General features: G+C 39.6%; 1 protein-coding gene across 13 annotated transcripts in view; it reads left to right on the forward strand.

Annotated features, from left to right (window-relative positions):
* CASK (calcium/calmodulin dependent serine protein kinase) overlaps positions 1-27,095 on the forward strand; it is a 343,515-nt gene that overhangs the window by 253,131 nt on the left and 63,289 nt on the right. For 9 of the 13 annotated variants that reach the window (XM_078064623.1, XM_078064622.1, XM_078064628.1 and 6 more), the window contains exons 11-12: positions 614-631; positions 8,742-8,863. In XM_078064623.1, coding sequence (XP_077920749.1) covers positions 614-631; positions 8,742-8,863 — 140 coding nt within the window. The remainder of the gene's footprint in view (positions 1-613; positions 632-8,741; positions 8,864-27,095) is intronic. The other 4 variants (XM_078064625.1, XM_078064627.1, XM_078064634.1 and 1 more) reach the window with 1 other exon arrangement.

Genomic DNA, 27,095 nt, shown 5'->3' on the forward strand with positions numbered 1-27,095 from the left:
TTTCTTAAGAAGGACAGTCTGTTTTTCATCTTTAGATAATCCCTGTTCTAGTCTTTCTGTGAAATAATGGTAAGTAGGTCATTTTCTTTAATGACTTTGCTTGACAAAATTAAAATCCTATTTTGGTCCCCCAAAATTCTATTTAAGATCACAATTTAAAAATGAATTTAAAAATAATACCTTTCCCGATCTGTCATCTAAAGAGTCTAACATGTTTAGGTATGCTGTTTACATTGTAAAACAATTTTTATGTAAGAGATTATTTTTTCTATTTTATCAAAATTAGTCCATTACATATTCACTAGAATTTGTTGAGTTTAATCATATGATGAACAACAGTGTATCGTTCCTTTGTTACTTAACAATCCAAAGTAGAAATATTCCTTTCTCATATTTCAAATCAAAGAAGTCAGAATCCCAACCCAGTGTTTTAATGACTGAAATCCTTAACAGTCCCAGGGAATGTGCTCGTGGAACACAAGGATTCACTTTGGGCTCAGCTGAGGGACTGTGCTTCTTGTGGCTCATCTACTGGGCCCAACTGTAGCTTGATAACCTGCTTGCTCTAAAATCATACTGTTTGTTGTTTGTCCATATGCTGCCTTCCTCCTAGGACTTCTAGCAGCAGAAAGTAGGTATCCCTTTGTTTTCCTCTAAGCTTTATCTTTTATGCAAAAGTGTTTGGCTTTGCATGGTTCATAAGCAGCTTGACTTTCTCCTTGGCTGTTTGTGTTTAGATGTTTGATTATGAATTTTAACACTGCCTGACCATAAAATAAAAATGTGGCTGTATTGATTTCCTGAGGCACTGTCATACAAATAATACTAACTTCTCACTTTCATAAGAGGAAGATAGGCAGTGTTAAAATTTTAACTGCACTTAATATTATCTCACATCTGCATTTCAAGCACAAATACATTAATTTGGGAGAAAGGGTAACATTTTATTTTTATAGTTCGCTTTCAAGAAAACTTTCAGGGTAAGTGAATTTTCCTTTGATTACATAATCTATAAGCGGTTTTTATTACTCTCTATAACTAACTGAATTTTTAGTTAATTAATATGGAGCTGTGAAATGAACTCCTGAATTCATGTGTCTCAGCAACTTTTACCATCAGAAAGATCATTTGTAAAGAATCATATAATGGCTAAATTTTAATTACAAAAGGACATGATTTGATTATGTGATGAGATTAAAGTAAAAAGTATGTAAAAAAAATTAGACACACAAATGAGTACAAGTAAAGCTAAGGCAATCTGAATAAGATGGGTGGATTGTATCAATGTCATTATTCTGGGTATGATATTATACTATAGTTCTGTAAAATGTTACCAATGAGGAAACCGAGCAAAGCATACAAGGGATCTCTGTATTATTTCTTACAACTGCATATGAATCTACAATTATTTCAATAATTTCAATTAAGACAATAGAATAAATCTTTACCTCTACATTGTGTTTAGTGGGGGGAAGTATATAAGAGACAATGATAAATTAGAAAATCTGGATGCTAATAATTGAGTACATTGTCACATTCTCTTGCATTTGTTACTTGTAGCTCTAGTTGCAGCTGATTTAATATAAAAATCTCACCGTATGTTAATTATTTATTGCTGTGTATTGAATCCCTTCAAAGCAGGATTTATCCTCTCACACTTTCTGTGGGTCAGGAATCTGGGCGTGGCTTAGCTGTGTGCCTCTGGCTTGAGATCTCCCATGAGACTACAGTCAAGCAGTCGTCCAGGGCTGCAGTCTCATCTGAAGGCCCAACTGTGGGCGATGGGGGGAGGAATCCTCTTCCAAACTCCCTGTCATGGTTGTTGATAGGCTTCAGTTCCTTACCGGCTGTTGAGCCTCTCCATAGTGCTGCTCACAACACAGAAGTTTGTTTTCCCCAGCATGAATGATCAAAGACAAAGGGCACAAGTAAGAGTGCCCAAGACAAAAGCTACGGTCTTTATAACCTCATCTCAGAAGTGACATCCTCTCATTTCTGCCCTATTTTCTTCATTACAAGTGAGTTACTAAGTCCAGCCCACACTTCAGGAAAGGGATTTGATTATACAAGCATGTGAATACCAGGAGGCAGGGATCTTGGGGGCCATCTTAGAGGCTGTCCACCACATACAAGTTAATGACAATTATAGTGTGAGACACTTCTTTGTAACTGCTTTTGTTTCTCCAGATTTAGCATACCTCTCCTTTTTTTTTTTTTTTTTTTTTTAAGTAGACCTATCCTGTCATTTAAAAATGAAAGCATCTTGGAGGTATCAAGTAGTGCTTTTCTTTAGTTGTAAAGTTTTATATGAATGGGCACTTAACCAGCAGAATGTTACTTAGACTACTTTGACAAATTTGTGCCCAATGATGCTGCTGTTTGAAAACAGACCATTTTAACAAGCATAACGACATTAGAATTATAGCATCTGTACTCTGATAGAATCCATTTGCAGAGTTCTTTTAACTAATACTAAATTTTGCTATGTCTGCACTATATACAAAAAGAATCTAAAGGATTTATCACCATGTGTAAGTTTTCATAGCTTGAATTGGATACAGTGCAATGCTTAAGTCCAAAATACAGTGTCCATTACAGGATTCACTATTGCTTATAACTTGATTGTTAACCAGAATTTGCTTTGTATAGTGGGAATAAAAGCTGTTGTCCAGGGAGGGAAGGGAGGCATTTGACTGCAAAGGGACAAGAGGGAACTTTTTTGAGGAGATGAAAATGTACACTTAAATTGGTGAATTTCAACTTAATAAATTATACTTTAGTAAGCAGATTTTTTTAAAACACTGTTGTGCTTACAGGGTGGGGCTTTGGGTGGGTGATAGGAATGTGTGTGTTGTGGATTCAGGGTTGTATAAATGGGATTGCTAATACAACAGGAAAGAGGCTATTGGTTAACTCTTCAGAAAAAGCCAGACTAGATGCAGATGCTGAATTTGCTCAGTGATACTGGGTTTTATAGCTCTACATATAATTTTTAAATATACACGTACAAATTTTTGTTACTGAAATAGCTGCATATATGTGTATGCAGTTATCAGATGTATGTAGTATGTACATTTATCAAAATTCATTGAATGGTACACTTAAGAATTGTATATTTCACTCTGTGTATACTTTACCCGAGACAGAAACAGAAGTATTAAAATCGATGCCGAAGTGTTTAGGGGTGCACTGTAGTAATGTTGACCACTCTGCTGCTCATTTTGAAACAAATGAAAAATAACATGAATTGATGTTCCCAGTTAAAGTGTATGATTATCAACCTAATTTTTAGATACAAACTTGCTTAACAAATGAATTGTGCAGAAATTAAAATAAAATACTATCCTGAAGGCAGGGCTTAGTTACTTTCTAATAAATTTATCATTGTGAAAGTTTGGACCAAGGCCTACAAAAATAAACCTTATATGGGAAATAAAATTGAGATTAAAGAGAAGATAGAAATTGGATATCCTCTCATTACCCAATGTAAATTATTCAGATGTGTTGCTGAGGGTGAAACATGGTTTCTGGAGGAGCCCATCTGTAGTAGAAGGACTCAGTGTTACAGACTTGACTTTGGGGACTTGCTCTTCTGCTCAGTGCTGCGGCCCCAAGGTCATTTGACCTTGTGGAGCCTCCAGTTTACCAAGTATAAAAAAACTTGCCTACAGGATGGGATTATTGTGGAATCACATAAGGTAATGAGTATAAAAGCATTTTGGAAGTTAAAAACTGACATACAAATAAAAGTATCAAAATAATTTTATTATGACTTTAAGGAAATGGGGCTGTGCAATAAGCTGTTTTCTGTGGTTAACTGTTAGTTATAATTCTTCAGAATTTACTCAGAAAAAAATCATTTTACTCAAACACATTTCATTGTGTCCTTTTGTACAAAGCCCCCTAACAAAGTGCAGCCTGGAATACAAAAGTGAATAAAATACCTACAGTCCTGCCCTTAAACAGATTGCCCTCTGAGGTGAACTCATGTGCTATTTATTGATTGATTTTTTTCAAGGCAGTTACAACTTTATTCAAAGGCTTTATAGGGGAAAAAAAAAACACATCCTTTTCAGTTTTTGAGAAAAGTGAAGAGTTCTTTTGGCTATGACAGTATTAATCCACAAAATAAATACTAATAGCGAGCAGTTAAGAGCCTCTGTGTGTGCTGTGCTGTGTTAAGTCATGTTGTCTTCATTATTACTACTGCCTCGGTGTTTAAAACAAATAGCAATGGAAAAGAAGTGTCTATGTAGTTATATTTTATACTGAATGGAGAAATTATGGGACTTTTAGATTGGCTTGGTACTGAACTGCAGGTATCAATGATACATATATATCAGACAAAGAATGTTTTTCTGTCGTTCTGCTGGTCATACCCAAAGAAAGAAAGAACAGAACTAGAAGGGGGGGGGGGTCAATGGAAGGTGTTAAATGATCAAGGGTAAAGAAAGATTTTGAGGTTAGACCAAAACTATGTGTTTATTCAATGTAAAAGATAAAGGAGAAATGGAAGAAAGCTGTAATTTTCCTACCTAATTTCAGAAACTTAAAATTTGGGGCACTTTTCAGAAACTGAAACAGGTGGCTCAAGTACAGCTATGGAAATACTTCCTATTATGATTGAAAACCCACAAAGTTAACCACATTTGGGTACAAGATAAGACTATAAATCAGTTCAGAAACCGTGACAAGCTCCAAGGAGGGTCAATAGACCCATTGAACTGATGGGTCTTGCCTCCTGGAAACACCAGATAACAGATGCCTCTGTGCTTTCCAGCAAAGCATTCACTGCATCCTTTGGAGCAGATTAGACCACAGGTGGAGGTGTTGAATTCCTGCTCATCCACCTCCTCTCTAAGTTTGTCCCAGCTCCTCACTCGGCAGCCTATTTCTGCAACACTTTGTTTTTTCCTCTTGTATATCATTTACTTCAGGGTATAGGATGTCTGAGAGCCCCTTCCTCAAGGCCAGGGATCATACCTGTTTTCTCAGAAGCCCCTGCCTAGCACCTGGCAAAAAGCAGGAATGTTCAATAAAGATTTTGGTTATTGTCTGACCCGACAGGGGTCAGGTTCTTTTCTAACCTCCATATCCATGCATAAACCACATGTAGCTTCTTGTCGCTCTTTCTCCCATGTTTCCTAGTACAGCCAATTTGTGTAGTAAGTCAGGCAGAGCATAGACTTCAGAGCCAGACACGCTGGGCCTGAGTCTTGGTTCTACCATTTCTAGCTGTGACCTTCTTTGAACCTCAGTTCCCTATCTAGAAAGGTCAGGTAACATATCTACCTTACTGCATTGTCCTGAGGATGTTCCTGGCACATAATAAACACTCGAGAACTGGGAGCCCCTGTTGTTATTATTATGTTTCTTTAGAACTTCATTAATTCAGTGCATACTTTGTGGGTGTTCTGAAATGAATCAAATATAGACATGCCATAAGGACCTCATAGCACAGAAGAGTGAACAAGTACACATGTAGGGTCACCTGTGGAGTATGCATGCTGGTGGGACAGGAATTGCGTGGAGCTCTGGGGATTCACAGATGAGCAAGTGGTACAGCCAGAATTGCTTCCCAGTGGTTAGACTTGCCATCTCGGTATTCACTAGGATACAAGGTTGTTTTATTTTCATCTTATAGTATTAATAAACTGCCACCTAGATTATGTATTCACATAAGCAATGCTGGTAGAGACCATAAAAACTAGGTAAGATTCCATTAAGATAATGAAAATGATAATTAGGTTTCTGTAGTATCTGTTGAATTTTTTTAATGTACAAAAAAACATTTCGTTGGTATTTCTGTCATTGCAGTTTTAAGTCCAGAAGTTTAGAACTGGCTTTAGTGACTCTATAAACCTGGTATCATTTAACCCTGCTGTTGATGATGTGCTGGGGTCAGGGGTTCCATGGGACATTTGGAACTAATTTCTTCACATCATCTCTTGTTTTACAAGGCTTTCAGTAAGGGATGATGAGAGAGCTGGCTTTGAACTAATTTCCAGAGTTTTTCCCCCTCCCAGAACGATGTAAAAGTCACAAGAAGAACAGGTAGAAAGAAGTGGATTTGGTTAATACCTTTTCAGGAACAGCAAGGGAAATGACTGATTTGTGCCTTGTACCTTTTTTTATCCTACTTAATACCCACTTAATGTTTTCAGTGAAAGAATACCAAGAGCCTGGTAGGCATCATTACTCAAAACTTGAAAGTATCCACAGTCCTTTCAATAGATAAATGGTCAAACTTTGGTACATCCATGCAATGGAATACTACCCAACAATAAAAAGGATTATGCCATGGATACCCACAACAACCTGGATGAATCTCTAGGGAGTTATGCTGGGTCAAAAAAGCCAATCACAAAAGATTACATACTGTATGGTTTCATTTATATAGCATCCTCGAAATGACAAAATTATAGAAATGGAGAACAGATTAGTAGTTGCCAAGGGTTAGGAGGGGAATAGGGTAGGAATAAATGAGGATGGTTATAGAAGGGCCAAATGAAGGATCCTTGTGGTGATGGAAATATTCTGTAGCTTGCCTGTTCCAATGTCAGTCTCCCAGTTGTGATGTTGTGTGAGTTTTGCAAGATGTTACTTTTGAGGGGAACTGGGTAAAGGGCACATGAGATCTCTCTGTATTATTTCTTACAACTTCATGTGAATCTACAATTATCTCAAAAAGTCAAAATTTGTTAAAAAAAAAAAAAGCCACAGTAATTTCCACGTGGACAACCACTTGATTTGTAGCTCACACCCTGAATTGTTAACATAATGAAATCATACTGCAAAAAGCAGTTACTTATATAGCAACGTTTTTTCTGTTGTAGAAAACTTGGAACATATGGACAAGAATAGAATGAAGTATAAATAGGAAAGTAAAGATCACTGCTGTTACACTTTCGGTGTATTTCATTCTGTTTTTTTCCTGAGTTTGTATATGTATTTTTTTCAGTCATAATCGGGAATATACAGTTTATGTGGTTCTGCATTCTGCTTTCTTGAATTTTATATCATGAGGATTTCTCTATGTCTTTAAAATTTTTCAAAAGTAATTTCCATTTGGCTATATATTCCATTATATAGATGTTCTATATTTAATCATTTTCTAAGTATTTGCTATTTTCCCCCCTTTTATATGATAAATATCCTCATACATAAGTCTTTTTTGCGTTTCCTAGTTTTTCCTTAAGGTAGGTTTTTGTAAATGGAATTACTGAATCAAAGTACAGGAGCGTTTTTAAGGCTCTTTGATACATGTTACCAGATTGCATTCTGGGAAAGTGATACTAATTTACATTCTCACCAATAAGTACATGTGATTGGATGAGGTCCAAGACCAAAAGTAATCAGAAACAGCATAGAGTTCCATAGAGAACAGAAAGATTCAAGATTTTTATCATTATCTAAAGCAGAATTTCTGAACCTCAGCACTACTGACAGTTTGGGCTGCATAATTCTTTCTTGTGAAAGGCTGTCGTGAGCATTGTAGGATGTTTAATAGCACCCCAGGCCTTACGCACTAGATGATAGTAGCACAAACTGTCCCCCCACCACCACCAGAGTTGTGACAACAGAAATGTCTCCAGACTGCCAGATGTCCCCCCTGGGGGGCAAAATCACCACTGGTTGGAAACTATTGATCCAAGACTTACACGTGTAATGAGGCACTTACTATTAGAATTTCTCAAACACTAATGTTCTGAAGCCTAGCCTCTTAGGGTTCTTTCTCTGGAGTATGTATGTGCACGTTGTCTGCAGAGTCAAATAGGCTTATCATTTCTTTAAGGCCGTGTAAATGACTTTGTTGCTCCCCAGTATATATCTTTCTCTACTAATACCTCTCTGGATTCCTGGTTATAAGAAGAAATTTAAAGAAAGTGATCACACTACCATTTCCTTTGCCCTACAAAAATGAGTTGCCCTAATATTTAATGTGGTATTTGGAAGTGTCAGTCAATACACTCAGCCTTTGTCTTTGTCTTTTGAATAAAAAGGGCCCAACAGATTGAGAACAACTTGATTCCCTTGACTTTGTAAAGGAAGGAGAAAGAATGCATTGGGATCTTTGCTAACTTAAGTTTGAGCCTTAAAAATCCTAAAAAGCTGGGGCGCCTGGGTGGTTCAGTCAGTGAAGCGTCCGACTTGATCACAGCTCAGGTCTTAAACTCAGGGTCTTGAGTTCAAGCCCCACATTGGGCTCCATGCTGTGCATGGAGCTTACTTTAAGGAAAGAAAAAAATCCTAAGAAGCTTATTTTACTCAGCAGGAGCACCCATCCTTCAAAGGTTTTTCCCTCAAAGCTACAGCTGGCTTTACCTTCAGTTCTTGATGGGATACACTTGTACGAAAGGCTCACCTGTGTTAGTTCTATAATATTTTAAAACATCATGGGGTCGTGGAAATGACACACTCTTCCTGATGTATAACTTGCTGCACCCAGATCTTCCAGTAGCTCAGTTATAGTTGACAGATTTCCTTAATTCAAGTAAGACCAGCTTCAGTGTACTCTGAAAAATGAGAAGCACACAAATACATTGTGACAAACAGAAACTCACTGAAAATACTCTATCCTTAAGCGATATGAAGTTCATTTAAGTCTATCCAGTAAAGACATGAACCTTTGAAGTTATGTTTGTTGGTCCATTGTTCTGAAATGCAAGATTGAGGCTACAAAGGTTAGTTTGACATTGACTTTCTGTACTGGCTGTTTCTTTTCTGTTTGTTCCCCTTAGGAGCAGTCTCACAGGTCCTGGACAGCCTGGAAGAAATTCACGCACTTACAGACTGCAGTGAAAAGGACTTAGATTTTCTACACAGTGTTTTCCAGGATCAGCATCTCCACACGCTACTAGATGTAAGTCTGTCTGGGGCTTTTTTATGACTTATTTATTTTTAGTGAATTGAATAGTGTACCTTTTTTACTTTACATGAATTTCCAGGTGTCCATCATAACAGTCCATTTTCAGTCTTAAGTCTGTGAGAAATGTGGGAAATCATCCATTATAGATTCATAATTGAAATAAAGTATATATAGTACAAAAGCAATGTAGTCTAGCAAGTCACTGTAAAAAGAATTTGTGTGTGTGTGTGTGTTTCTGTTAAAAGAATCCCTCTTCTCTAGAGAAACGCTCCTAAACAGATACAAAGATGCAGGGACATGAACATTAATCGTAGAATGTGCGTAAGAGTGAACATAGGGCAACAGGGAAATAAACAATGGCATATACACTCCTAATAAGGAATATTAGGCAGCAGGTGAAAAGAATGAGATTGGGGGGTGGCGCCTGGGTGGCTCAGATGGTTAAGTGTCTGACTTTGGCCCAGGTTGTGATCTCAAGGTCCTGGGATGGAGCCCGTGACTCCCTGCTCAGCGGAGAGCCTGCTTCTCCCTCTGCCCCGGCCCCTCCCCACATTCGTACTGTCTCTCTTTCTCTCTCTCTCTGTCAAATAGAGAGAGAAACAGCGAGAGAGGGAACACAAGCAGGGGGAGTGGGAGAGGGAGAAGCAGGCTTCCCACCAAGCAGGGAGCCCGATGTGGGGCTCGATCCCAGGACCCTGGGATCATGACCTGAGCCGAAGGCAGACGCTTAATGGCTGAGCCACCCAGGTGCCCCTAAATAAATAAAATCTTTTAAAAAAAATAAAACACTGAACCTGAAGCATGAGTATAACAGAGAGAAAAGTAAATAAGATACTGTGCAGTGGACACATATATTTCATAGTTAACAAGGCCGGTTTTCATAGACTTTGTCTTCTTAAAACGTAAGAATATGTTATCATTAAATATGACAGACCCCACTGATAGCAGATTGAGATACAAAGAAAAATAGGAAGCTGAGAGTTCGTATCTGCCTTTATTTCAGTCACATTTTAAGTAAGATACCTTTCTTAGGTAACTTGATTTCAGCAGTGAAAACTTTCTTAGTACATAGTAATCTGCTAGCACATGTTAGTGTTTTTACAAGAAAAACCTTCCCTTTATAAGAGAATGGTATTTTCTTTGGGGTGCCTAGAACTGTTTGGTGCTAACTCTGATTAATCAACCATAGGACACAAATTACACCAACGCAGTGTTCCCCAGAATGTGTTCTGCAGAACATTGCTCTGGGGGATGGTGATGGGTGTTGCCATGGAGGAGGAAGGGAGTAGATCTTAAATGTATTGGCTAAATTATGTATTCACTAAATAAGTTAGGGAAATGCTACATTCGTTATCCTTTTATACAGATTCACAGTGGATATTAGCATATTAACAGCTCTGAGACATCCCATAGCAAAGAAACCAGATTGACTTTAATAGCATTTCTCAAACTAATTTGGGCACAGAACTTTTATTCACAATCCTGTCCCGTTGTTGAGGACCAGTTTGGGAAACACTAAGCCGAGAGCATTGCATTACGTTTCAACTTCACACTAAGTGCAGTCGTAGGTAACCTACAGTTGCATCTTCCATAAATGCAGTCAAATCAAATTATCAGATTTTAAGAATTAGTTTGGCTTTTTTATATAGTGTCTGTATTAATGAGGCCTGACCAACTGCTATAGCATGCAATCCTAAAATTTGAGGGGCTTAACAGAATAAAAGTTTATTTCTTGCTCACATCACAGTCCAGTGCAGGTAGATGATGGCGGGGGGAGGGTCTCTTCCGCTGCATCGTTTGCACGCAGCAGCAGATGAACGAAAATGGAGAATTTTGCAGGCTCATAGTAGGAAATAGGCTATATCACTTTGCCCACATTCCAATGGCAAATACTAGTTACATGCCTACCTAGTTGCAAGAGAGCTGGGAAACATACTTTTAAAAATGTGCTAAGTGGGCGCCTGGGTGGCTCAGTTGGTTAAGTGACTGCCTTCGGCTCAGGTCATGATCCTGGAGTCCCTGGATCGAGTCCCGCGTCGGGCTCCCTGCTCGGCAGGGAGTCTGCTTCTCCCTCTGACCCTCCTCCCTCTCATGCTCTCTGTCTCTCATTCTCTCTTTCTCTCAAATAAATAAATAAAATCTTTAAAAATAAAAAAATAAATAAATAAAAATAAAAATGTGCTAAGTGAAATAAGCCAGACAGGGAAATATAAATACTGCATGGTATCAAAGTCAGACTCCTAGAAACAGTAGAATGGTTGTCCTAGGCCGGGGGTCTGGGAAATGAGGAGAGGTTGGTAGAAGGGTACAGGCTTTCACTTATATGATGAGTAAGGTCTGAGGGTCTAATATATAACATGGTGACTGTAGTTGATAATTCTGTATTGTATAATGAAAGAGAGAGTAGGACTTAAGTGTTCTCACGGGGCGCCTAGGTGGCTCAGCCTGTTGGGCGTCTGACTCTTGATTTCAGCTCAGGTCATGATCTCAAGGTCAGGAGATCAAGCCCCATGTCGGGTTCCGCATTGGGAGTGGAGCCTCCTTAAGATTCTCTCTCCCTCCCTCTCTCTCTGCCCCTCCCCCACTACGTGTGCGCATGCACGCACACACACACTCTCAAAAAGGGGGTAACTTAAGTGTTCTTAGAAAAAAGAAAATAAATATGTGAGGTGAAGAATGTGTTAATTAACTTGATTGTGGAACCCTTTCACAGTGTACACATTTATCAAATCCTCACGTTGTATACTTTACATATATTACAATTATGTTTGTCAGTTGTCCTTCAATAAAGCTAACAAATGCATTCAGGAGGATAAGGAAGTGGCTCTTCTCTTCAGTGTAATTTGTCTTAAGTAATTTGAGGACATTTTCAGATAAGTTTAATTTTAAGTAACTGTTACTTTCCTCAGGTACCAGAAAGCCTTTGAAATTCATTCTATTAACATTCCTTCCTCTTCTTTATTCATTGGCTTCTTTATCTATGTTGTCTATCATTGCTTCATAGGATGTGGAAGGTTTTCGCAAATGTGAATTTCCCACACAAGTCCTATCCTTTACTGGAACTAGCAAGTGGGATATTTGAAAGAAGCTGTAGCAGAGCATGGAGATTGGTTTATTTCAGTGTAGTCAGTGGTTAGGTCATTGCTAGGATCTACTGACCTTTTAGATGAAGGACTTTTTGTCATTTAAAGGCTCAGAGAAGCCCAAACTGGTTTTCAAGGTTACATTTTTCTGACAAGTGTAACAAGGTATCTGAGCCCACCCAGCTTGAGACTGCAGGGGAAATGGAAGAACATCGCTAGCTTCTACAAGGAGGGGCAGGTACTCAGACACAGACTGGACATTGGAACTGAGCCAGGCGGCCGCTTATTGCCCAATGCTAAGCCCTTCAGACCTCACTGAAAACATGTGCTTTGAATAACTGCTGTGTTCTTGGGTCAACATTGTCACAACTTCAGAAGAGATTCCTAGGTGTTAGGAAAAACATGCTTAAAGTTCCTTTGGATTCTTATGAATGATAAACTTAAGAAAGTGTCTACAGTGTCAGCATCTGCCCTATCAGTGCATCTCAGTTGGCGTGGACTGAGAAGACTCTGTGCCCAGGAAAAAGATGCCATGTCTGCAGAATTTTGCAGACAAGTGCTACACGTGAACCCCAGAACCTCCCACCCCCAGAAATGACCGGACCATAAGGCTGTCCCCGGGCAGTGCTGGGTTCTAAAGATCCAAACTGACCCATCCTTCAGTGAAAAGCTTAATCATCATGAATGACCTAAGCCGTCATTGGAATGTGCTCTCGTAATCTAGAGCCCATGAATATGGTTCATTAAGCTCTTGTCTCAGAACTAACAGACTACATTTCAATAATATAATCAATGAAGTATTCAAGTAGCTGCCATATAGAGAAATCTAATGATTAAAACAATTTTTAATATTTTAAGTGCTTACGTAAAAAGGAACATGGTATGACCAACTCTGGAGAAAAAGCTTTTAAACTTTGACCATTCATGTCTCTTCCTTCTAATGTTCCATAGCCCATGCTTGGCTTGGAATCGTTTTGTTTTACAGAATCAACACTGGTTCCTTTTTGAAGAATTCCAGGTAGTGACACCTAGTGGCATAGTTTTGTGGACCATGGATTGATTGTCACTTAATCCCACCGAGCCATTTTGTGAACTATCTTTATTATATTTAAATAATTCCTGTTATTTCAACAACACTCTAAACAGCTAAGTTTGAGGTCATCATTTTTAAGCTGACAAAAAGAAACAGGATTAAGTTCCTACAGGAGACTAAAGATCATCTAGTACTTAATTTTTTCTAGTCATGCCTTCAAAATAATAAGCTGAAAAATGCAAAGAAATATTATTAGAATTTGAAGGAAACCAAACATCTGTTGTGTTGAGAGAATTTACATTAAGACAAAAGGAGAAATGCTGTGGTTGCACTGAGAGGGGAAATGCTTTCTGATTTGAATTCTAGTAAAACATGTCTAGCTCAGTCTGTAGTGAGAAATTAGAAAGCAAGAAAGGAAACAGATCCAGAAATTTCTAAATGTTTGTTCCCCAACCAGTTCTACCTGGCACACACATGCTACTCCTCATTTTGTGGGGAGAAATAAAGAGGCTTGATACGGAACCGTGTTTGGTCCAGCTTGGTCCATATGTCTGTTTTCACAAATTACAAGCACAGGTGCAGAGATGGTCTGTGCATAAAATATACAGATCAGTTTTATTAGTAAAACGCAGCTTGGCATGTGTATGAGTTTGCTGAGGCTGCCACAACAAAGGGTCACAAACTGGGTGGCTTAAAATAACAGAATCTATTCTCTCTCAGTTTGGGAGGCCAGAAGTCCTAAATCAAGCTGTCAGCAGGGCCATGCTCCCTCCAAAGGCCCCAGGGAAGACTCCTTCCATGGCTCTTCCAGCTCCTCGTAGTTGCCTGCAATCCCTGGGGTTCCTTGGCTTATAGATGCATCCCTCCAGTCTCAGACCCCGACTTCACATGGCATTTTTCTCTGGATGGGTGTGACTCTCTGTCTTTACACAGCCTTCTTAAAAAGACACACCAGTCATTGAATTTAGGGCCTGCCCTAATACAGTATGACCCCATCTTAATTACATCTTCAAAGACCCTATTTCCAAATAAGGTCAGATTCTGAGGCTCCAGGCAGAAATGAATTCTGAGGGGAGAGTATTCAGCCCACTACCACGTGGAAAACTGGTTTTGCCCTGAATTGATTCTTCTCGTGTGAGTGTAAGTTACACAAATTTAAAAATAATGAAACGTTACCCGGTTGCTCGTTAAGCGAGCTTTGTTGGGAATTAGTGTTAAGGTGTATTTACGTCTTTTAATATTTTGAGTTAGTTTGGGGTTGCAGCTTGTATGTGATACATTGGATTGTCAGATGACAGATGCATTTTTAGAATGAAAAATCAAGAGGCTTTTTCAGTTAAAAAGCATTTTGCAAATGTTATTCAGTGGTGATTCTCGATCTTCTCAATATCTTGTGGAAATTTTCCTGTTGCAGAATAAATGTTTACTTTGTAAGTCAACAATGTTATAAAACATTGTTAAATGACACATTTCTATCTCTCTCTCTGCCAAACTTTGACAACTAGTTTTAAACATTCACCCACCATCTGTCATACCTCTGAACAGCTGTTAGCATTCATTATAGACTGCTGTTTCCATGGTAAATGCGAATCCCCACCTATTAAGATTATTTTTGTGGGAAGTCCTAAAATTATGTTTAATTTGTGATTAGATTAATAGAGCAGAAACTCACTGCAGTACAACTTAATACTTTTTATATTGATTTATATGTAGATTTTTATTATACATTAACTGGTATTTTAAAATACTGCATTAGAAATAAATCAGGGTCTGGAATCCTCCATATTTTGTATTACCGACATCTTTATTATAGTTTTTTACTGTTTAGGGAGAGTTAAAGAGTTGTTTTTTTTTTTTTATCCAGCACTGGAAAACTACAACTCTTGATTTACTATTTTGCTTTTTTGAGATGATATTAAATTAGTAGTCCTATTTGGGAACACAGCGTATTTTTAGAACTCAGAAGTTTCCTAAAGGGGGAAAAACTGGAACTTCTGCCATGATTTGATGTTTTCCAGCAGTTTGGGGTTTGAGAAGTAAGTTGATACACTGTTAAGTTTGGATGTTTAAATAGATTACCAGTCAGGAAATGCCAAAGCTAAGTTTCCCATGAATTTGCAGTCTAGTCTTTGTCTAGAATGTTAAGGCCTGAGGACCTTCAGAAGCTGAACTACTGGGACCTTCTCAGGGTCCCTTCTAGCCTTAAGCATAAGCTTCAGCAGATATGAAAAACCAGCTGGGTAGTGGGCCAGTGGTGTGACCTTTGTGCTACTTCCCTCCTGGGCCTGGAGACTGAAGTGCACTGCTGCTCGCTGTGGGTTAAGGGGTCTCTCATTCCACCGTTTCTAACTGGATGGGCAGAAACTCCCATATCTCTTTCTATAAGCATACCCAAGTATTAGTGTCAGTAGAAAATTACCACAAGACACAAAATTCCTAGGGTAAAGAGACCTAGAAATAGCATATATCCTGAATATTTTCTAAGTAGTTTTTCTTCATTCTTAATGAAGATATCAACAAACTGAGCAGGGGGAAAAAAGGGCTACTAAGTATATATGGTCATTCATTAAGCAGCAATAGAAAACAAATACAACCAGAAACAAAGCAAGGATTGTCTACTCTTACCATTTCTATTCAGTATTGTACTGGAGGTTCTGGCCAGTGCAGTAAAGCAAGAAAAAGAAATTCAAGGTTACACAGATAAGAAAGGAAGAAGTAAAACCATCTTCTCTCAGAGATATATTCTTGTATGTAGAAAATCCTAAGGAATCTACCAAAAAATCTATTAGAACTAAGAGGCAAGTTTAGCAAGACTACAGGATATGAGATCAATATACAAAAATTAACTGTATTTCTACATACAAAGCAGTAAATCATATGAACATAAAATTAAATACAATACCATTGAAAAGAATAAAATATTTAGTGAATTGAACAGAAGTAGTATAGGACTCATCACTGAAAACTACAGATGTTGCTGAAAGAAAGTAAAGAAGGTCACAATAAAAGGAGAAAGAGATTGTTGGATTGAAAGACTCAGTATTGTTATGGTGACAGTTTTCCCCATATCAACCTATAGATTCAAGACAGTCCTTATCAACATCTCAGCAGAATTTTTTTTTTTGTAGAAGTTGACAAGCTGATCCTAAAATTTATATGGAAATGCAAAAACAATTTTGAAAAAAGAAGATCAAAGTTGGGGGACTGATTTCAAAGCTTTCTACAAAGCTACCATAATGCAAATAGCACAGTATTGGTGTAAAGATAGACATATAGATCAGTGAAGCAGAATACAGTTCAGAAATAAACCTTCCCATTCATGACTCAGTTGATTTTCAGCAAAGGCGCCCAGGCAATTCAGTGGAAAAAAGGATAGTGGTGGTGTTTTTTTTTTAAAACATGGTGCTAGAGCAATTGGATATCCATATGCAAAGAAATTAATTTAGACCCTTACCTCACACCCCACACACAAAATTTCCACAAGATGGATCATAGATTCATTTTAAGCTTAAAATAATAAAAATTTGTAAAGAAAATATAGGAGTAAATCTTCTTTACCTTGGGTTAGGCAAAGTGTTCTTAGATTCAACACAAGGGAACTCTTGGGGATGAAGGAACTGTTCTAAAACTGGATTGAGATGATGGTTGTACAACTGTGTAAATTTACTCAGCATCTTCAAACTATACAGTTACAGTGGGCAAATTGTGTAGTTTATACATGATGCCCCAATAAAGCTTTCAAAAGTGAAAAAATGAGAAGGAATTCCCTTTTACCTTAAAAAAAGTCTATTTTACCCTTTTTGTATTATTTTAAGGTCGAGCACTGTTGGAAGTTCCTTCCATGTACTATAGGTTATAGTGTACTCTGGGTCCCATAATGTCCTTTGTAATCCATCACTCCAACTACAACAGCACTTTTCAGTCTCCTGGAGTTGTCCCTGTGTCCTGACACCAATCCAGCAAAGCCAAACTGCCTGCCCTCAGCAGTGCCCAAAGCCCACTGTGAAAGGGGTCATCCTAGCAGATTTCACAGGGTCATCACACTGACTTCCTCCTCTCAACGTTTCACATTATGGCTAAGAATTTACCACTTACTGACTTAAAAATGCTAAATGTGTTTTTCTGTCCCAAGAACTGTTTTTATTAACCAGTACATTGTTGTGTCTCATGAAAGAAGTCCAAATTAACTTTTTTTATTTAAAAACATTATGGGGGCGCCTGGGTGGCTCAGTTGTTAAGCGTCTGCCTTCGGCTCAGGTCATGATCCCAGGGTCCTGGGATCGAGCCCCGCATTGGGCTCCCTGCTCAGCGGGAAGCCTGCTTCTCCCTCTCCCACTCCCCCTGCTTGTGTTCCCTCTCTCGCTCTCTCTCTGTCAAATAAATAAAAATTAAGAAAAAAAATAAAAAATAAAACATGAATTACATAATTTTATATATTTTTCAATAAGGGGTTGTACCTTCTCAGAGCAACATGTTTTAACTGTTCATTTCTTTTACATGCAAATCCATATTCGTCATTTCCCAAAAGTTCACAGCTTTTTAACAGCTGTGACCTAATATCAATTTGTCTTTTTCTGTGGTAAAATATACCTAACATAAACTTACCATTGTAACCATTTTTAGCATACAATTCAGTGACATTAAGTACATTCACACTGTTGTGCAACCATCACCACCATTCATCTCCAGAACTACTTCCAGCTTCCGCCACTGAAACCCCCATACCTATGAAACAGCAACCCACCAGTTCCTTCTCTCCCCAGCCCCTGGTGGCCACCATTCTACTTTCGGTCTCCATGAATATGACTAGCGTAGATACCTCATGTAAGTGGAATCCTACCATATTTGTTCTTCGGGGACTGACTGGCTTATTTCATCTAATGTAGTATCCTCGGTGTTCATCCATGCTGTAGCACGTATCACAATCTTCCTTTAAAGGCTTCTTTTTAAAGGCTGGAAACTGTTCCATTGTAGGTATACACCACATTTTGTTTATTCAGTCATCTAGTATCAATGCTTTATGATAGACAATTCTATAACAGGAAAAACCAAATTCTCAAAACTAAAGCTGTCCGATAGTAGGGAATCCAGCTTTCATTCCATCCCCCGGGCAGTTGCTCTATGTGGGCTCCAAGTTAGCTCCTGGGTTCTACATCTTTGTGAAAGGAATGTGTGATTTTCACTGAAAGTATGATTAACTACAGGAGTCTCTCTGGTTCCCTTATTTGTTCAGACAAATTACTTCTTAAAACAGGGACTGGAATTTACTCTGAAATACCGAGAGTAATGAATCAGCTTGTCCCTGGTCCCTTTCTTGGCCACTGAGTGCCCCTCTCTTATTATGGCACCACAGTCAACTTTACCAGAAGGCAGAGGGATGGGGTGACTGGGTGATGGACACTGGGGAGGGTATGTGTTCTGGTAAGCGCTGTGAATTGTGCAAGACTGTTGAATTTCAGATCTGTACCTCTGAAACAAATAATGCAATATATGTTAAGAAAGAAAAAAAGAAAAAGAAGAATGTAGCAGGAGGGGAAGAATGAAGGGGGGGAAATCGGAGGGGGAGAAGAACCATGAGAGACGATGGACTCTGAAAAACAAACTGAGGGTTCTAGAGGGGAGGGGGTTGGGAGGATGGGTTAGCCTGGTGATGGGTATTGAGGAGGGCATGTTCTGCATGGAGCACTGGGTGTTATGCACAAACAATGAATCATGGAACACTATATCTAAAACTAATGATGTAATGTATGGGGATTAACATACCAATAAAAAAATTAAAAAAAAAAAAAAAGCCATCAGAGTGCAACAAGCACTGATTCTTCTTCATGCCGTTCTCAAGGAAGGGAGGAGTTTTCCCCCAGAAAGGAATGTGATATGCTCACTTGAAGAATATTTGATGGGGTTGGCTTGCAGCATTCATAATCCAAGAACATAGCTGCTTTCTTCTCTTTGTGGCCTAACATTGTCTCATTAAAACCTCTTCTGCCAAACTGTTTTGTTCTCTTTTAACTTGCCACAATAGAAATTCATTTTTGCTACAGCTACTGGTACAAATGCTTGGTGTTTACCCGTGCAAAGTGGAAGTCCTATCATAAGTTAAACATTATGGTATTACCTCAGGGATTTCATAGTATATGACACACCTGATGTAAATGTTTTCTTTTAACACAGCAAATTAATAATAAGATATTCATTTAGTTAAATATCATTTAACTATTGTAGATGCTTCAGAACAGCATATTAAGAAATGAGGCTTCTGGGGCACCTGGGTGGCTCAGTCGGTTAAGCATCTGCCTTCGGCTCAGGTCATGATCCCAGGGACCTGAGATCGAGCCCCGCATCAGGCTCCCTGCTCAGCAGGGAGTCTGCTTCTCCTCTGCCCTCCCCCCTGTTCATGCTCTGGCTCTCTTATTAAATAAATTAAAATCTTTTAAAAATTAAAAAAAAAAAGGCTTCAACACTTTAATGTTAGTGTTTTAATGGAAAAGAAATTCATATCCTAGTGAAATTTCTCACAGGTGGGCAGATGCTTGTATCTGGTATTAGAAAGTTCCTATTTCAGAAGGCTTGAGTAAAAGCAAAATAAAGCCACTTACATCACCTAACTAGTGGTTTTTCCTTATGGTTTCTTTTGCTTGCTTGAGAATAGGCATTATGATTTGTTTCTTACCGGGCTTAATTTTAGAGTTAATTGCCAACTGAAAAAGGCCAACAGAGCAGTCATGTTAGGTCATCTGAGGCCACTGCTTGAGTTTCTCAGAAAGAGCTGCCTACTGCCCAGAATCTGCCACAGTGGCCTATATTGTTAGGCCACCAAAGGGATGTCCTTTTTAGACTGAACTAGGAGGTCAAGCAAGTCTTAATTTCTTGGTTTCAAAAATAAATCCCCATAAGTGCAATGTTCTAATGGGCTTGAAACAAAAGCAGCTCTGTACACAGACAACTAAAACCTAAACCAAACGAGGGCCTCCTTTGAGGTACTTTCACTGTCAAAATCCACAGTATTTTGCGTCCCTCTCAGGAACTCTTGAATTGGCCCAGATGAACTGATTGTTCAGTTTCCTTTTTGCTGTCAGACAAAACTTCCATAATTGATTTAGTTACAGTAGCATATTACTAAGCTGGCCCCTTCTTAAGACTTCAGGTAAGGATATATACCCCATCATGATTTTTCTAAAGCTTAATTTAAGCTAGCGTTTCACTACTGTACCATTAGGCTAACGTTTTCCTGGGACATCTAACTCAAGGGCTCCCGGGACCATTCTTATTGGGCACGAAATCAGATACCCATTTCTAACTTTACCCAAAATAACCTGGGCCATAGTAGTGGTAGGCAGCCCTGAACCTTTCTCCAGGGCAAATCTAAATTCCAGAGAGGAACTCTTGCTACTCTATTATAGTCACTAGATTTGTGGATCTGCCTTTTTTTTTAAGATGAGAAACAAGTTTAGTTTAAAATTTAGCTATTTACACGTCTTCTGACTTTTCAGAGGGAAAGTTAGCACAAAGTACAAATTGTGAAGGATAGTGTGCAAATGAAATGAAGGTGTATTCTTCAAACGAATGGAGTGTATTATCTCCACGCAGATGGAGACTCATCTGTGTGACTAATCTTTGAGTGCTTCCTTCAACTATTTTTTAAAAATTAAGTTGATTTTTAGAAGTTTTACAGGATATTAATTTTTAGGAAAAACCATTTTTAGTGCAGAAAGGAAAGGTATTTTTTTTAATCCCATAAAAGAAAAATGCCCTGGGTGACTTTAATTTCTTTTTGTAGATCATAATATCTCGATGCATCATCATTCTTAGATTTGTGAGCAGGACAGGTTATAGAAGTTCTTTGCAGAGTTTCATTGTAGCTTCTTAAATTTTTGAAAATCCCATTTTAAATTTTGTAGTGTGTTTCTTTCACACTTAATATTTCCCATCACCCAGTCTCTAGACCACTGTTAAATATACTGCTCTCCTCCTAGTTTGGAGTGTCATGTTAATGATGCCAAAGATCTTTGAAAGGGTATTTTCCTATTTCTAACCTAAAGAGAGCAAATTAATGTATAAATGTGAGCAGGAAAAGTAGATTTTTAGATCTCGGAAGATTTTCCTCAATCTCTGACTTCATAAAATCAGCTCCAGTGCAGTAGTTGAATATCAGTTCCTGACATTTTTGTAGTAAATCACCTTTCCCTCACAATTTGCCAGATTTCAAATGTATTTTTAAAAAATACTGTTGGATATCAATGGCTGACCCCAGGTTCACTGAAAAGAAGTGACATTGAAACTTGTTTCTAATCACTGAGCTTCTTCAAACAACTAAGAAACTGTAAAGAAAGTTCTAAATAGGATACCCTGTTTCCAGAGCAAGTCATTTCAATTCCCATTATTGTTATGCAGTGTAAACTCGTGAACGCTGTTATTATCTGTTGTACTAGGATCGCAGACACATTTCATTACATATTTTGCAGCCAAATATTTGACTCTTGAAAACTTGAATTCCTCTCCAGAAGGGAGCTTCTTCAGTCTCTCTGAAGTAAGTGGTAAGAGGGTGGTTGCTAATGAACTTCAACAGAGTTCCCTGCTGAACTTCAACGGAGTTCCCTGCAACTCTACAAACCCATTCATTATTTGGCCGATGTCTGCAGTCTAATTGCAAAAGTTATCATCTTATCTCAACCAATATACATTCTGGTCCTGAGATTTGGTTTTCTCTGTGCTGAAGTTAGTGGGACATATAACCCAGCGATAGTAACTTTATGGTTCTCTGCCAACCATTCCATTTTAAATGTCGATCTTGCTAAATGCTGCGTATAAACTGGGAGCAAAACAAAGCCTTCTATTTGAGGACTAGAAACCAGAAGAGAGTGAGATATGATGGAGGACGGTTTAAAAAAAAAAAAGGAAACTTGATTTAGTGTGTTGAATGTGAATAAAAAGTGACATCTTAACTGATTTCATCTTTATGTTTGGAAGTACAGTCTCAGGAGAGAGTTGAATTTAATATTACTACCAACTTTAGTCTGCTCTGTTTAAAATAGCCTATCTCAGATACAGAATTGTGGCCTCCTAACAGAACTGTGCTTCTGTTTCTTAGGACAGAAAGATTAAGCTTGTCCATATAGCTGTGTGTGGTCATATCTGACCCAGTGCTGGAGACTAGCAGAGAGTGGCCTGAGACAGTGTCAAACAGTCTTCCCCTTGCAGCTGCTCACATTTCCTCATTTTGCCGTGTGTGTGTGTGTGTGTGTGTGTGTGTTTTAATAAAAAGTGCTGAAGTTGGGGAACCTTAACTTCATCAGAGAGAGAGAACAGTAACAGATTCGTTCTTGTTTTCTCTCTAGGGATAATTTTATTTTCTTAAGATTTTATTTACTTGAGAGAGAGAGCATGCGCGAGTGAGCACGGGGAGGGGCAAAGGGAGAAGCAGGCTCCCCGCTGAGCAGCGATTCCCCAGGCCCCTCTCTAGGGATAATTTATTAACACTCTTCCCTCCCTCTGTCTCATCTTCTACACCTCAGCTTTACAAATACACTCGATATCTTCAAACTGAGAGTTACCAGAGGGGAGGTGGGCAGGGGAATGGGTTAAATGGGTGATGGGATTGAGGCGGCCACTTGTGCTGAGCTCTGGGTGATGTATGGAAGTGTTGGATGACTATATGGTACACCTGCAGCTAATATAACACTTTATGTTAACTGGAAGTAAAAACTGAAGAGGCACCTGGGTGGCTCAGTTGGTTAAGCATCAGAGTCCTTATTTCAGCTCAGGTCATGATCTCAGGGTTATGAGATTGAGCCCCACATCAGGCTCCACACTAGATGTGGAGGCTGCCTAAGATTCTCTATCTCCCTCTCCACTTCCTCCCCTACCCCCACTCCACTCACGCTCGCTCACTCTCTCTCTAAAAAAAAAAAAAAAAACTTAAAAAGGAAAAAAGAGAGTTCAAAAACAAATACACTTGATATCTTCAAATTGCAGGAAAGCAAATAGCAGAAGGAAATATATTTTGCCATTTCAATCCGCCATGAACTTAAGCTTCTTGGGCAGGGGTTGGCAAACTACAGTGCTCAGGCCAAATCCAGCCAGCCACCAATTTTGTAAATAAAGTTTTATTGGAACACAGTCATGTCCATTCACTTATGGATGGTTAATGGCTGCCTTTGCATAAACGGCAAGGCTGAGTGGCTGACAGAGTCCTACTACCACACAGCCTGAGATATTTACCATCTGGCCAGGAAATGAATAGAATTCTAGCATTCTTTAACAGGGCAAGGCTTGCAGTTGATTGGCTAATATCTTTCAAATCATATTTAGTATATTTTTTTCCTACAACCTGTAAGTAGCATTCCCTACAGTTCTTTCCCCAAATATTTGCTGAAGGTGTCTCCCTGGCAGAAGACTTTGTGTATTCCTGAATTCTGATATAAGCCAAGGAAATCTGGTATGAGAGAAAGGGTGGCGCATCACGGTCACGGTCCAGCCCCTGCTGCTCCAGCCACAGAACCCTGAGCGTGACACTTCACCTCACTGGACCTCAGCTTTCTCCTTAAAATGGGGGAGCTGAAGAAACAAATTACCTTAAAAAAAGTGGAGGAGCTGAACCATGTTGGTCCTCTTCTACCTTGAGAATTTGATGAAGTCAGCCTTGAACACACTCCAAAAAAGAAATATGGCCAAAATAGATTTCTTAATTTTGAGGGAAAGTTTTTAACTATGCAAGAAGGACCAAAGATAAATGGTATCTCGTTCCTAAAGAAACAAGCTAAGAAAGTATTCCCAGTCTGTTTATTTTTATGTCACTCTGAAATTTTTTTTAAAAAAATCTATTTCCAGTTCCTTGGCACCAGCTCAAATACGCCTTTATTTTTTCAAGAAACATGTATTAAACATCTCCTGTGTACTCAGCCCCATGTGAGGTGCTGTTACTGAATGTCAAGGAACTCGAGAGTCTGGTCATGGAAAAGAGAAAGCAGCCCTTAAACAGCATGTTCCAGAACCCTGTCCCTCAGGCAGCCAGGGCCCTCTTGGCTGTCGATGTGCTTGATGTGGCAGTCCTCAGATGTTGGTTTTGTCCTGGGTTCTGCATCATCAGTGGACTCTGGAGCTGGCCTCAGCAGCACCCTCTCCGCTCCTGCACCCAGGTGTTATCCCACAGCTACTTACTTCTGGGTCCCTTTGCTCCCTCTTGGACAGGGACAGCCATCCAGATGGCTGCAGCCAGATCACACTCTGAAGCAGCTCCTTGACTCATGGGAAACACACACATACACTACAAGGGTGGGTTGCCCTACCACCGGCCTCACCCTGCTGGCAAGGGCTGCCCCAGGTGGCCTCCAGCCAGGAAAGAGGCAGGCATCAGTATGTTTCACTCAGGGCCACAAACATCACCTGTCAAGCTGCCCCAAGGACTCTCTCTCACAAAGGGCTCCTACCCGGTGCACCAAGATGGGCCTCATAAGTCACTGCGACTGGGCAAGCATCCCTCCAGGGAGTGAGATAACAAGCTCTAGTTACTGGCACCTCCAGTTTCTGTGCATGGTTCTCTTGGAGCACCCACCACCCTTCACTGGGCATGAGGAAGAAGGCAACTCCCTCTGCCCTCCTCCCCAGGAGGAAGGAAGGGGAGATCAAATACTTGCTCTCTTCATCCTGTGATTCCTACAGACACCAGGCTTCTGCCTCTGTAGGCAGAATAGGGCATGAGGGTGAATACGGAAGGACCATTTTGGCTGCCTTTCAGCAAGCCCTAGAGGGATGGTTTCGCAGCACTCTAGCAGGCTTGGTGTTACTTCCTATTGGCCTTAGCTCTGGGCTCCAGCTGAAGGTCCAAGACAACAGGGGAAGTCCCAAATCACATCATTCTAGATAGTCTTTATACATGCTGCAGCCTTCATTTGTTCTCAAAACCCAGCCACGTCTCACTCCAAAGCCACCTAGACTTGAACTTTGAATCCATAAGAATGAGAAGTTGAAAAGCTACATATTTCTGACTACTGTTTTAAAACACTAATGTTACATTGCATTAAAGCATTCCTCCATGGAGGACTTTTTCTTTACCTGCTTTGCCCCATTTTTCAAATGGTTTGTATTTGTTGTGGGTATCGCTAAAATATTGTGAGTCCTGGAGGCAAAAACCCAGTCCCAGAAATTGAAGAGGGAGATGAAGGTTGGCATGTCATGAATGCACATCCAGATCGTCTCCAACTTGGGGCTCACTCAACTGAGATCCCTTCCAGTTGATAGCACTGGGGGCAAAACGACTCAGGTTCTCAACGGGTTCCAGCTGGCATAGGTTTCTGGGCCTTTGGCTGTATGTCTTTGGAATTTGGGAGTTCTTTGAGGACAAGAACTGTCCTCTTTTTCATTTCCATAACCCCAGTAAATAGAACTGCACTGCCCAGTACATAGTAGGAGCTCAGTTGGTGGATGGATGGATGAGTCAACAACGGCTCACTTCTGATGGTGACAAAGTGAGCCCCTCCCCTCTCTGCCCCTTCCTGCCATGGTTCTTACTTGCCCTTCTGCTTCATGAGCAGGCAGTTGAGATTCACCATCTATCCTTAGCTATCCGTTGTGTCTAGTGCCTGCCTGGACTGCTCCAGTCCCGGGCTCTCCTAGGAGCTGGAGGGGCAGAGCCCAGTGCCCCCACCTCAGACAGAAGAGCCCTTCTTTTAATTCCTTCTACTGCTTCTGCCTTGATGGGAAGCACCCAACCTCTCCCTCGTCCCACCACTAGTCCCACTGCACTTTGGGCAAATATGTGATGAACTAGATCAGGCCAGACCAAAGAAGCAGAGGAAAATTTGGTCTGAGCACTTTTTGAGGAGCAGGGCCCTAAAAATGTTGACACTCCAGGCATCTGTATGCCACCTGTGAAGTGGCTGTAAGGCTAGAACAGTGGGTCTCGCTTTACTACTCTGTGCCTCAGTTTCTTCATCTGTAAGTGGGAATAATAAGGGTATCAACCTGATAGGGTTGTCTGAGGTTAAATGAGGGACTATATGTTAAGCATTTTCACTAATAACTAGCATCTAGTAAGTGTTCAATAAAAGTAGCAATTCTTACTGTTGGTACGACTACTGGTACTCTCAGAAGTTGGTACTTGTGCATAAGATTTCCAAATACCTAAGGAGTTTATTAAAATACAGATTTCTAGACCCCCTTTGCAAATTCTGATCCAGTAGGTCTGGAGTAGGGCCCAGGACTCTCTGTTTTAACAGCTTCAGCTGGTGCTGCTGCAGGTCCTCAAGAAAACACACTGACATAAGACCTAGGGAATTTTTCAACTTCTGGTTCCTTACTTTTGGTGGGTTGGTTTTTTTTCTTCTATTTTATATTGCATATGTACAGTATTTCATTTATCTCTGTAGGCTAGTCTGGGAATCTAACACTATAGATAACATTATTTCTATGGGAAAATCTATTCGCTAGTTCCAAACTTCAAAATGTACAGTCCTCACGTACTGCATGGAGCACTGGGTGTTATACGAAAACAATGGATCGTGGATCACTACATCAAAAACTAATGATGTATGGTGACTAACATAATAAAATTTTTTTAAAAATGTACAGTCCTTAGAGATAGAAGCCATTCAGAGGATGAAGACTGCCCGTGTGCATTCTACAGGGATTTGGGTGAACTTTGTGAGCCAGCCACATATCACTAGTTCCCTAAATGTTAATACAGTTGATCTCTGAACACCGCGGAGGTTAGGGGGCCCACCCCTGCATAATCAGAAATCCACATATAACTTTGGCTCCCCCAAAAACTTAACTACTAATATCCTAGTGTTGACCAAAAGCCTTAGCAATAACATATAACAGTCGATTAACACATATTTTGTATATGTATTGTATACTGAATTCTTACCATTAAGTAAGCTAGAGAAAAGAAAATGGTATTAAGAAAATCCTAAGAGGGGCACCTGGCTGGCTCAGTCAGTAGAGCATGTGACTCTTGATCTTGAGTTTGAGCCCCACATTGGGCATAGAGTTTACTTTGTAAATTAAATAAGGAAAAAGACCCCTTCTCATTTTCTAGAGGAGAGGGAACATGGGGGGAATAGAAAACTTATCTAGAGACTCCTTGCGCTTAACAAGCTGGCAAATGGATACA

This window comes from Halichoerus grypus, chromosome X (genome assembly GCF_964656455.1).
Source record: "Halichoerus grypus chromosome X, mHalGry1.hap1.1, whole genome shotgun sequence".
Classification (NCBI taxonomy): Eukaryota; Metazoa; Chordata; class Mammalia; order Carnivora; family Phocidae; genus Halichoerus; species Halichoerus grypus.